Genomic DNA, 13,325 nt, shown 5'->3' with positions numbered 1-13,325 from the left:
CTATCGCATTGTGTTGTGCATTACCAACTCAAAAGCCATTAATTTGTTGACGCAGTTGCTGGTTTATCTCTTGCCGTAGCTAGTTCACGGCTAACACCGTCCTCTTTAAGAAGATATATGTACAGATTCTGGACAGGGAGGACGGATGGTACGAAAGAGTGAGGGAAGCCATCTATGTCAAGGTTGAAAAACCATCCCTGAACAGAGGGGGTGGTCTGCAACACCACCTGTCTCCCACATACAACACTGTCCTTTCAAGCATTCATAAAATACTCTACAATTTAGCCTCCAACAAATAACAGGAGTTAGAAACATTCTGGTCACAGATGGTGACCCGAATGCTACTTGTGCCATTTGTTTGCAACTGAATGGAATGCTTACTTGGGGGATTCCGAATATGTTGGACTGGTAGTAGTCGATCCACAACGATCGTTCTGCACCACAATACATCAATGCTAACGAGGGGAAATTACGCTTCAACGACTGTCGTGTTGGCTTAGATCAGGGGTCCCCAAACTACGGCTCGCTGGCCGGATCCGGCGCCCCACAATCCGGCCCACATGAAGTCCCCGATTTAATTTTTTATTTATTTTTTTTCTTTCCTTTCTAATTCATTTTCTACCACTTGTTACTCTTGGTGTCTCCTAGCAGCTCAGGCAAATCATATTACCTAAAAATTTATTTTCCAATCGATAACGTGACAATGTTAAATGTTGATGAACATCAATGTTAATTGATGTTAAATGACAAAACGGATTATAAAGACAATGTATATATATATATATATATATATATATATATATATATATATATACATACATACATACATACAGCCTGGCCCCCGGCCAAATTTTTTTAACCCAATGCCGAGTCAAAAAGTTTGGGGACCCCTGGTTTAGATAGTAAGATTGCTCATTTGCATTAAAACAGTTGTTTTTTGTCACTACGATAGGGCGAAACCCTCCTTGCCCAGGCACACCCTCCTGGTTTTGGAATATAAATATTTGGGGTTTTGGCACCAACCGCTAGATCTGACCAATTTAAGTCTATGAGCACAAACTGATGAAGCCTATTCGGATGAAATGCGAAACGTCTTCTAAAACAAACCAAACAATCCACTTGGGATCGATTGAATGCCCTGATGGCAACGACCTGGATGAATGAGAATATTCATAGACATGCTTTTATATCATTTAACAAAGTTAATCCTACCGAACTGTATGCACGTTAGATATAATTATTGAATACAAATCTGATTCAAATCAAGAGTAAGATTACTAATTCAGAGTTATTAGACTTTGACTTAGACAAACATTATTGATCCACAAGGGAAATTGTTCCAAACACGAACTCAGTTACAAAGGATGGAAAGGGTAAGGATGGAAAGGATAATGCACACAAAGTCACAAAAAGAGGGCAAAAACACAAAGTATAAAGTAGACTAAAAATGTACCATAGTAGCAATATAAAATATAACATATATGTAATATTTGCATATTATATATACAGTACATAATACAAATTGACATGTTATACTATTATATTATATTATATTTTTATATATTATATCTAATATATAAAAATCCCAATTATCATGTACAATATTACAGTATATGTAACAGCTGCAGCAAAAAAAAAAGGGCAGCATAAAATAGAGAGTAGATCCAGCAGAAAATATACATTATGAACTAAGAGAGGTAACTAACATACAAGTGGTCAGGTAATAGACAGATATCATCTATTGCTGTATGGCGAGTGATTATACAGCTGGATGGAGTGCGGAATGAAGGAGTTCTTGAATCAAACACTGTGGGAACGAAGCTGAAGGATCTTGTTAGAGTATGTATGTGCTCCGCTGTCCCTCAATTGTCTGGTGGAGTGGGTGGGCAGGATTGTCCATGATGGCGAGCAGTTTGTCCAGTGTCCTCCTGTCCCTCACTGACACAAACGCCTCCAACTGCATGCCAATAGTTTGGCCGGCTTTCCGGATCAGTTTAAGTCACTTTTGCTGGTGCTGCTCCCCCCACAAACTACTGCAAAATACAGGGCACTGGCCACAACAGACTGAACAAATATCTCCAACAGCTTGCTGCACATATTAAAGGACCTAAGCTTCTTTAGTAAAAAAGAGTCTGCTCATGCCCTTCTTGTATACAGCTTTGCTGTTGTCCTTCCAGTCCAGTCTGCTGTTCAAGTGGACTTCCAGGTACTTGTACTGCCCCACTACTGCCACCTCCCGGACCCTCTGTAGTAGTGGAAAAGTTTGGCACTGAAGTGAAAAAGGTTAAGAACCCCTCCTCTAATTCCTTCAAATTCTTCCCAATAATACCGTGATTGGAGATGAAGATGCTACCAAAACACATAGTACTCAATATGAAATTATCTCCTGTCTTTTGTGGGTGACGTCAGCAGGCCCAACCACATTTTGGAACTAAAATTGGGAGTTCAAAAATGTCTTAAAACGTCTTGAAAAACAAGCTTAAACTCACTTGGGGGGAATTCATACTTGCCAACCCTCCCGAATTTTCCGGGAGACTCCCGAAATTCAGCGCCTCTCCCGAAAACCTCCCGGGACAAATATTCTCCCGAAAATCTCCCGATTTTCAGGCGGAGCTGGAGGCCACGCCCCCTCCAGCTCCATGCGGACCTGAGTGAGGACAGCCTTTTTTCACGACGGGAGGACAACAGGGTGACAAGAACTAAATCATCCAGACGAGAGATAAATTGTATTATTATGTTTATCTTACCTAAAAATAAATATATTTATTAATTAAAAAAACAAAACAAAAAACTAAATAAATGTTTACTATATTTTGCTAAAAACATCAAAATTAATTGTATTTTTATTTGTATTTTTTCTGACTCCTTATTACATCCAGCCATAGAATTATACATTAAAATAAACATATTTGAAATAATTAATTTTAAATGATCATAATAATTCATTTACAATGACCATATTTAATTATTAAAATAATTGCTTGTTTATCAACAACTTTAGCATTTTATTCATTACATTTTGAAGCTCTCAAAAGCCAAGTTATGTTATATTCCTTAAGATTTATTTATGCAAGTTTGAAGTATCAATTATCCAAACACAGTTTTGTTTGCATATTTTCAGGATGTAGATATATATATATATATATATATATATATATATATATATATATATATATATATATATATACATATATATGTATATGTATATGTATGAAATACTTGACTTGGTGAATTCTAGCTGTCAATATACTCCTCCCCTCTTAACCACGCCCTGCCCCACCCCCGACCACGCCCCCACCCCCCACCTCCCGAAATCGGAGGTCTCAAGGTTGGCAAGTATGGGGGAATTTAACCTAGATACATCATTTTAGGTCCAGAACTATGAAATAGATGTCAATGTTGTCAGCATTAGAGGGGATATTAAAGGATTTGGTAAAAACATAAAGTTAAAGTGCCAATGATTGTCACACACAATAGGTGTGGCGAAATTATTCTCTGCATTTGACCCATCACCCTTGATCACCCCCTGGGAGGTGAGGGGAGCAGTGAGCAGCAGCGGGGGCTGCGCCCGGGAATCATTTTGGTGATTTAACCCCCCAATTCCAACCCTTGATGCTGAGTGCCAAGCAGGGAGGTAGTGGGTCCCATTTTTATAGTCTTTGGTATGACTCGGCCGGGGTTTGAACTCACAACCGTGCTTCCACATGTTGCTTATTCTCTTTTCCCTCCCATGCTCTTGTTTAGAGGACGAAAACGATCCAGTTGAGAGCTCAGAGGAACCGACATCCACTCAGACTGACAGCATCAAGTCCAAAGGTAAGAAGATTATGGACGATGCACTCACATCCATTCACAAAACTCCAAAAAAAAGAGGTACGTTAGAGGCCACAGCTGCTAAATTAAAATTCACTTCATCCCTAAGGTTTCAATGGAATTATTTAGCCAAATGAGCCGATGCCTGCTGTGCAGCCGAATGCGACACAGCTTCACCTTCCTCGTCTCTATGCGCCGTCTCTCCTGCAGAGCTCTCCCCCTTCTCCCCATCTGTCTCCATCTTGGAGTCTTAGCAGGCAAAGACATCAGGCAGTCAGTCTGTACGCGCTACCTTCAGGGCCAAATGCATTTGTAAATGCTCCCCCTCCCTCATTCCAGATCCACAGCTCTGACCCTGATATTTTGGTATAAACGTGTCAGCGCGTCTTTGGAGATTGAGTGTGATGAATGGCCTGCAAACTCCGCTATCAGACATTCAATAAATCAAGTGTGCAATACATATTATTTCAAGATGCAGACAAGACAGACCGTAGGGGCAATAATCATGCAAATAAATCACATTTGATTAGGATACTACACTGGTGTTAAACTCAGGTCCCCGGGAGATTTGGGCATAATAACAGGGCATGTAATTTCAATGTCGGCCTGCAGAGCGCCTACAATTTTGAGCAAATGTTCCCCTTTCATTTTTGAATCAAATAATGGGATTCTGATACAACCCTCATCCGTTTCCAGGGAAATAAAAAGCTAGGCAGCAGCTATGAAGATTTTGTGTGTGGTAAATTTAAACTACAGACTCCTAGCATTTGAATTAATTATCAAAAACATGCAGGTTGATGTTGGAAGGCAGGATTTTAAAGAGGTAAAAATGGAAGAAAAGACAGAATGAGCTGGTCCCTTGGCGGCTATAACATCTTTCATTCTTCTGGGAAATGTCCAGAGTGTGTCAGAGTGGAGATCACTAATGTTAGACCTGACAGAAAGCCTTGCTGGCTCACAACAGCAATATGTTCTAGTTCATCACGAATGTGTTTAATGGCCTTTAGGAACAATCATGCTGGAAAAGAAAAGGGACTTCTCCAAACTGTTCACATAAAGTTGAGTATACTTTACATCATGTTATAGTACACGTGATGTATCTATCACTGTTTTTCTTGGTTTTGATTGATTTAAACTTTTATTAGTAGATTGCAACGGAAGAGAATACATTATATGACACAGTACAGTTTACACAGTACAGTACATATTCCGTACAATTGACCACTAAATGGTAACACCCAAATAAGTTTTTCAACTTGTTTAAAGGCCTACTGAAATGCGATTTTCTTATTTAAAAGAGGATAGCAGGTCCATTCTATGTGTCATACTTGATCATTTCGCGATATTGCCATATTTTTGCTGAAAGGATTTAGTAGAGAACATCGACGATAAAGTTCGCAACTTTTGGTCGCTGATAAAAAAGCCTTGCCTGTACCGGAAGTAGCAGACGATATGCGCGTGACGTCACAGGTTGTGGCGCTCCTCACATCTGCACATTGTTTACAATCATGGCCACCAGCAGCGAGAGCGATTCGGACCGAGAAAGCGACTATTTCCCCATTAATTTGAGCGAGGATGAAAGATTTGTGGATGAGGAAAGTGAGAATGAAGGCCTAGAGGGCAGTGGGAGCGATTCAGATTGGGAAGATGCTGTGATAGGCGGGTGGGACCTGATATTCAGCTGGGAATGACTAAAACAGTAAATAAACACAAGACATATATACTGTATACTCTATTAGCCACAACACAACCAGGCTTATATTTAATATGCCACAAATTAATCCCGCATAACAAACACCTCCCCCCTCCCGTCCATATAACCCGCCAATACAACTCAAACATCTGCACAACACACTCAATCCCACAGCCCAAAGTACCGTTCACCTCCCCAAAGTTCATACAGCACATATATTTCCCCAAAGTCCCCAAAGTTACGTACGTAACATGCACATAGCGGCACACACGTACGGGCAAGCGATCAAATGTTTGGAAGCCGCAGCTGCATGCATACTCACGGTACCGCGTCTGCGCATCCAACTCAAAGTCCTCCTGGTAAGAGTCTGTGTTGTCCCAGTTCTCCACAGGCCAATTGTAAAGCTGGACTGTCATCTTTCGGGAATGTAAACAATGAAACACCGGCTGTGTTATCCGGCACAACAGTCAGGGGGTGCATTCTACGGCGGGGGTGCGTTATCCGGCACAACACCTGCCGCTATACACCGCTTCCCACCTACAGCTTTCTTCTTTGCTGTCTCCATTGTTCATTGAACAAATTGCAAAAGATTCACCAACACAGATGTCCAGAATACTGTGGAATTTTGCCATGAAAACAGACGACTTAATAGCTGGCAACCATGCTGTCCCAAAATGTCCTCTACAATCCTTGACGTCACGCGCAGGCGTCATAATACCGAGACGTTTTCAGCAGGATATTTCGTGCAAAATTTAAAATTGCACTTTAGTAAGCTAACCCGGCCGTATTGGCATGTGTTGCAATGTTAAGATTTCATCATTGATGTATAAACTATCAGACTGCGTGGTCGGTAGTAGTGGGTTTCAGTAGGCCTTTAAGTCGGGTCCACGTTAATCAATTCATGGTAAAATGATGGGAAATGTCAACACGGTGGAGCAGGGGTGTGTGCATTTTCGTCCCACAGCTAGATCTGTATTGGCCCCTTAGACATGTTTAATTAAATAAATAAATTGTTAATGAGGGGTATATTAGAATGCTTTGTTACCTATAAGTTACACAAAAGCTAAGATAACAATGTTTTTTTAATTTATTATTAGTTTTCTTTTTATAGCTGACCATGTTCTAAAGTACATTGTTTTTTGCATCTTTAATCCTCTGGGGCATACATAATTGAATACAGAGGTGTCCAAAGTGTGGCCCGGCGGCCATTTGCAGCCTGCAGCTAATTTTTTAACGGCCCCTAGCACAGTCTAAAAATATGTATACAAAAAAAAACATAAACAAGTTGAATGAAAGAACAAACATCAAATTGCAATGTGAAGTGAATTATATTTATTTGAATTATATAGCGCTTTTCTCTAGTGACTCAAAGCGCTTTACACAGTGAAACCCAATATATAAGTTACATTTGAACCAGTGTGGGTGGCACTGGGAGCAGGTGGGTAAAGTGTCTTGCCCAAGGACACAACGGCAGTGACTAGGATGGCAGAAGCAGGGATCGAACCTGCAACCCTCAAGTTGCTGGCACGGCCGCTCTACCAACCGAGCTATACCGGCCAATACAAATATGTTGGCACGAGTAACAGAAAGCTGCCATGCAAGCTGCTTTATTTCTAGAAAATAATAATAATCAAAATCAATGTTGTATCAAAGGTTCCAAATACTACACATCAAATACTCCACATATTTTTGGGGAAAAGTATTCCATATTTTGTTTTCCATAAAAGATAGGTTTTCTTAAACAAAAAGGACATAAAACACAAAAGAAAAAAGTAACCGTTATTTTGACAAATAGATCGAGATTTAAGCGTAAAAAAATATATACATTATATGACTTATATTTACCATTTTTAAGACTGAGGCCCAGGACCAGGGAAGCCCTAAAGGTTAAAAAAAAATCTCTACGGTATTAATTTTGAAAATAAAAAATATCAAAATGGCCCCCGCATGTTTTGGTTTTTATAGTGTGCGGCCCTCAGTGGAAACATTTGGGACTACCTCTGATTTAATAGCAATTGAGTAGAGCCAGGATGAAAAAGTTCTCAGACTAATAAGACTGTACAAAAATGTTCTGGAATCAGATTTTTTTGTACTTGGTTTGCGCAAATCTCTCAATCAATTCAGTCTTAAATACAAATAGCAAACGTGCCATGTTTTTTTTTTGTTTTTTTATTCAACCTTTTGAATGCCCAATCAAGTCAGTTTTGTTTTGTTGTTTTAAATGTAATAACATTGTTATCTACTGCATATTATATATTATATAATTTGAACAATTTCCCTTTTGGATCATTAAAGTTTGTCTAAGTCTATATACTGTAGTTAATATTAAAGGGCCGGGGTACTGGGGTAAAGATGAGGCTAGAATATACTTAAGATTAGTAATAAAACACATTTTTGCTTTATCTTTTGCTGTGTCAGATTCCAAACCCAGTAGTTTAGTATCATGGATAAAAAAGTCCAATTGACTACAATTATAATTTAATTGTTTAACTGTAAAGTCATTACACAATATAATCATGCATTTTCTAATTTAAATGGTTTATTATGGAGAAAAATAATACAATGTATCAAATCGACTGTTTGTCACTATTGACTATAAGGAAACAAATATTTCCATTCGAAGTGTCATGGCCAAAAATAGAGCAAACATTGGACTGAAAAGATAAGTCCAAAATGTACTCTAAGTCATACCAAAGACTATAAAAATGGGACCCATTGCCTCCATGCTTGGCACTCAGCATGAAGGGTTGGAATTGGGGGTTAAATCACCAAATTATTCCCAAGCGCGGCTACCGCTGCTGCTCACTGCTCCCCTTACCTCCCAGAGCATAATTTCACCACACCTAGTGTGTGTGTGACTATCGTTGGGACTTTAAATTTTAACTTTAAGGGTTAATGTACAAAATGCGTCAAAATGCCCCCGCAATCATTCATTTTTCAGTATGTGGCCCTCGGTGAAAAAATGTCAACGCCTCAGCTGGAGAAGATTCATTCCCTCGCGAAATGTTGAGTTATAGTGATTTTAAACCATTGTTTGGTATTTGACTAGTTATCCTATGACTGGAAAAGGACAACATATCAAGATACAGAAGTTAAAGACAAAGTTTCATTTTCATTGGTTTTAACAATTATGCATAATTGTTAACCTATTAATTTTGAGCAATCTGTTGCATAATTCTATAAATTGTGTAACCTTGAGGATAGTCATGAGCGTTCTAATCAACTATAGATGTAAAACATTGTATATGTCTGTTTTGAGTATGACAATGTAAGTAGTAAGAGTGTTAATATGAATACATTTGGACATATAAAAGCATACCAAATGCTTAATTTTTTTGTCTGACAGTCTCCTGTTACTTTAGATCCACTTTAACACAGAAATTGGCTAGAATATGAAAATGTTTAGTTCAGTTCAGTTTATTTCGAATATGCATATGATACAATGTAATGTATCCCACAATTCCAGTTGTTTCATTACAGCACGTCCGAAGAGGAGTAGGAAGAAGCAGAGCTTATTTAATCCTACCCTGAATTCATACCATAGCAATGTTATCCAATTTCCTTGTTCTCTGTAACAGAGCAGTGAACAAATAAATAATAAATAAATAATATACCATAGTAAGTAAACAAATATTAAATAAATAAATGATAAATGGGTTGTACTTGTATAGCGCTTTTCTACCTTCAAGGTACTCAAAGCGCTTTGACACTACTTCCACATTTACCCATTCACACACTGATGGAGGGAGCTGCCATGCAAGGCGCTAACCAGCACCCATCAGGAGCAAGGGTGAAGTGTCTTGCTCAGGACACAACGGACATGACGAGGTTGGTACTAGGTGGGGATTGAACCAGGCACCCTCGGGTCGCGCACGGCCACTCTCCCACTGCGCCACGCCGTCCCTATAAATACATAAATAATATTAGTCTTAATAAAAAAAAAGGGTTCTGTGTACTTTGTGAGCACTTAGTTTGAACAGTCTCTTAAAGTGAATCATATTGGTGCATTGTTTGATTTCTTTGGTTAATCCATTCCATAATTTAATTCCACATACTGATATACTAAATGTTTTAAGTGTTGTATGAGCATACAAATGTTTTCAATTAGATTTTCCTTTAAGGTTGTATTTCTCCTCTTTTGTTGAGAAGAATTGTTGTACATTCTTGGGTAGCAGGTTATAGTTTGCTTTGTACATAATTTTAGCTGTTTGCAAATGCACCAAATTTTGGCCTCAACTGGACATTCAAACTTTTGTCCCAACTTCCAGAAGTGACATCTAACGACTTTGTGTTTGCACTGAGACAGCCTGACTTCTGTTTGAGACACAAAAAAGAAGCGCACGTCTACACAACAATATCGGACGTATAAATGCATTTCAGAAACCAAAATTGAAGCCCAGCAAGAATCCTTTTGCGGAAAATAACTTTGTTTTGTGTGCAGACGCTGCTGAGAAGAAAGAATGACCGCCCGAGGGAAGGACAATCAACTTCATCTGACAGCCAGCAAGCTGAGCGAAGGCCATTCACAACTGTGTCAGACAAAGCCAATGGCGGTCCGAGCGCTGTCACAGTTCCAGGACATATTCAGTCAACATTCACATTTCCAATTTCATTTAGTTCTTTTTAGTCAATACGCCCCCGAGCTCTGACGTCATGGCGTTTTTGGAAACCTTCCGGGAGGACTTAAAAACATATCAACCAGAAAGGATGAGCCATACCTCACTGTGTCATCACGTTGTTATTGTGCCAGTCGAATGTGATCGAGTTTCTTAGTCCGAGCCACGCCCACTAGGGGAGCATGCTGGCACTCCAGGCTGAGTGATGCTTCACACTCGTCGAAGTCTCCAAATCTCCATCTATATATGCCATAAACGAGCTCCCTTGCTGAGCCACACCAGCCGGTACCGTGATGATAACACCAAGGTCTCCCTTAGACCACTTCTGAACTTCTCTAATCACCGCTCAACTTTTTTTTTTAATTCATCTACATCCACGCACGCTAAAAAAGGATGTGATTGTCTTCTAACAAATGGACCAGCCCACTTCCTTTCCCACCTACTTGGTCTTTTCTTCACCATTCTCAATGCATGCCAGCATTTTGCTTTGAACAAAAGTCACAATCATTTTGCTTGTCTCCTTATCAGATTGTCTAATTATACTGAAGAATCTGCCTTATTTCACATCAAATGGTTTGAATATGAATCATAGGTTGATTTTTTATTAGATTACATTGTTTAGTACGTGTAATCCTCGTCATTTGTCGATTTTAGTTAGTTTAATGATCTGTATGATTTACGACACACCAAATGGGTTACGGTCTAAGAAATGATGCCTTCATACTTTGATGTTTGCTTTGCTAAATATAACTGTAAGAACTAATAAAGATTCAAGTGAGATCCGTGTGTTGGTTTTTATATGACACCCATCTAATTTTGCACCATGACAGGAGCTCATGTTTTATTTAAGTCTAATTGCATGGGCTACAGTTAGCATTACCTCAGCTTATACATTATACGTGAGCTGTGGTAACAGAGCAATCAGTCGGTCGTCTCTGGGTAGATGGGAACAATTAGTGCGTCTTGTGATCACGCTACCTCTGAGGCTCCCCTCCTGCAATTGGAGATGCATGGCAGACCTTCTTGCCTCAGAAAACCCCGCTCACACTGAGAAAAGCTCACAAGTGTTGACATAAAAGTTGCGTTCAACATCAATGGAGTTGTCGCATCAACAAACTAACGGGTAAAAAAAAATTGTATGCATGCAACTTTATTTGGAATATTCGCCATTTAGAGTGCTGGCAGGTCAAGCATAGGTGAGTGCTTCACATACTGTGGAAAAGGTTATTTTCTTCTTAACAGAATCAGAAATACTTTAAAGGGGAACATTATCACAATTTCAGAATTGTTAAAACCATTAAAAATCAGTTCCCAGTGCCTTATTATATTTTTCGAAGTTTTTTTCAAAATTTTACCCATCACGCAATATCCCTAAAAAAAGCTTCAAAGTGCCTGATTTTAACCACCCGTCCATTTTCCTGTGACGTCACATAGTAAAGCTAACACAAACAAACATGGCGGAAAGAACTGCAAGCTATAGCGACATTAGCTCGGATTCAGACTCGGATTTCAGCGGTTTAAGTAATTCAACAGATTACGAATGTATTGAAACGGATGGTTGTAGTGTGGAGGCAGGTAGCGAAAACGAAATTGAAGAAGAAACTGAAGCTATTGAGCCATATCGGTTTGAACCGTATGCAAGCGAAACCGACGAAAACGACACGACAGCCAGCGACACGAGAGAAAGCGAGGACGAATTCGGCGATCGCCTTCTAACCAACGATTGGTATGTGTTTGTTTGGCATTAAAGGAAACTAACAACTATGAACTAGGTTTACAGCATATGAAATACATTTGGCAACAACATGCACTTTGAGAGTGCAGACAGCCCAATTTTCATCAATTAATATATTCTGTAAACATACCCTCATCCGCGCTCTTTTCCTGAAAGCTGATCTGTCCAGTTTTGGAGTTGATGTCAGCAGGCCAGGGAAGCTAGGGTCGATAGCTCGCTCGTCTGCGGGAACAAACTGCCGCCATTGCTTGCCGTGCTAGCGAGGTCCTTTGTCCCTGAATTGCTCACACGCTCCGGCAGATTTAATGGGGGTCTGGCGGCAGATTTCTTTGACTTTATCGTTGGAAATGCATCTGCTTTGAGTGTCGCAGGATATCCACACATTCTTGCCATCTCTGTCGTAGCATAGCTTTCGTCGGTAAAGTGTGCGGAACAAACGTCCAATTTCTTGCCACTTTCGCATCTTTGGGCCACTGGTGCAACTTGAATCTGACCCTGTTCGTGTTGTTACACCCTCCGACAACACACCGACGAGGCATGATGTCTCCAAGGTACGGAAAACAGTCGAAAAAACGGAAGATAACAGAGCTGTTTTGACTCGGTGTTTGAGAAAATGGCGGATTGCTTCCTGATGTGACGTCATCGCTCCGAGAGCGAATATTAGAAAGACGTTTAATTCGCCAAAATTCACCCATTTAGAGTTCGGAAATCGGTTAAAAAAATATATGGTCTTTTTTCTGCAACATCAAGGTATATATTGACGCTTACATAGGTCTGGTGATAATGTTCCCCTTTGATAATCCGCAAGGGGAAATTACGATTTTTAGCACAATCCCATTGAAGAGCAGACAAACATTACAGGCAGACAGAACAGGATCGCTGACGGGTCTGCCAACTTCCGGCGCCCCTTACAAAAAAGGTGAGAAACAGGTAAACGCTCAGTATAAGCCTGGTCCCCTGGAGAGAGGGTCCAGACTGAGGCCAAGGAAAAACAAAAAACACTCATAGCCATAGCACACATAAACATGTGTGTAAGAGGGAAACATCAAAGAAGACAAAGGACATTTAAGACATTAAAAGAGCAGAGCTGGTGCAACCAGCCACTTCTACACAGCCACAGAAGTAAAACAACAACAAAAAAACTAAAACATACACACTGTGGTGGCTACTGCGGTGTTCCACGCCATCGTCTGCTGAGGTGGGGGGAGCATGGCCAGAGACAGGAGCAGACCCAACAAAGCAACCAAGAAAGCCGACTCCACCCTCGGCCGCCCACCAACTCTCGGTCTGCATGGATGAGCGAGGATACGCCCAAGAAGACCGAGGTGTCCGATACCTGCTCATTCAGCCAAGACACTGTGAAGCTTCTCCGTCCCGGCGCTCAACGCTAGCTCCGCCGCCCATCCACATCTCCTCCAGTCTCTCCAAACGGACTATGGTGTGGAAGAGACCCAGCAGCCGGTATCCA

General features: G+C 40.3%; 1 protein-coding gene across 1 annotated transcript in view; it reads left to right on the top strand.

Annotated features, from left to right (window-relative positions):
* Window positions 1-10,902, top strand: part of macrod2 (mono-ADP ribosylhydrolase 2) — a 1,158,848-nt gene extending 1,147,946 nt beyond the window's left edge. Inside the window, exons 18-19 of the mRNA XM_061960241.1 lie at window positions 3,745-3,816; window positions 9,948-10,902. Coding sequence (XP_061816225.1) covers window positions 3,745-3,816; window positions 9,948-9,970 — 95 coding nt within the window. The 3' untranslated portion in view covers window positions 9,971-10,902. The remainder of the gene's footprint in view (window positions 1-3,744; window positions 3,817-9,947) is intronic.
* The last annotated feature ends 2,423 nt before the right edge of the window (window positions 10,903-13,325 follow it).

Source organism: Nerophis lumbriciformis, linkage group LG02 (genome assembly GCF_033978685.3).
Source record: "Nerophis lumbriciformis linkage group LG02, RoL_Nlum_v2.1, whole genome shotgun sequence".
In the NCBI taxonomy this organism is placed as follows: Eukaryota; Metazoa; Chordata; class Actinopteri; order Syngnathiformes; family Syngnathidae; genus Nerophis; species Nerophis lumbriciformis.
This window is presented reverse-complemented; position numbering and strand designations above follow the sequence as displayed.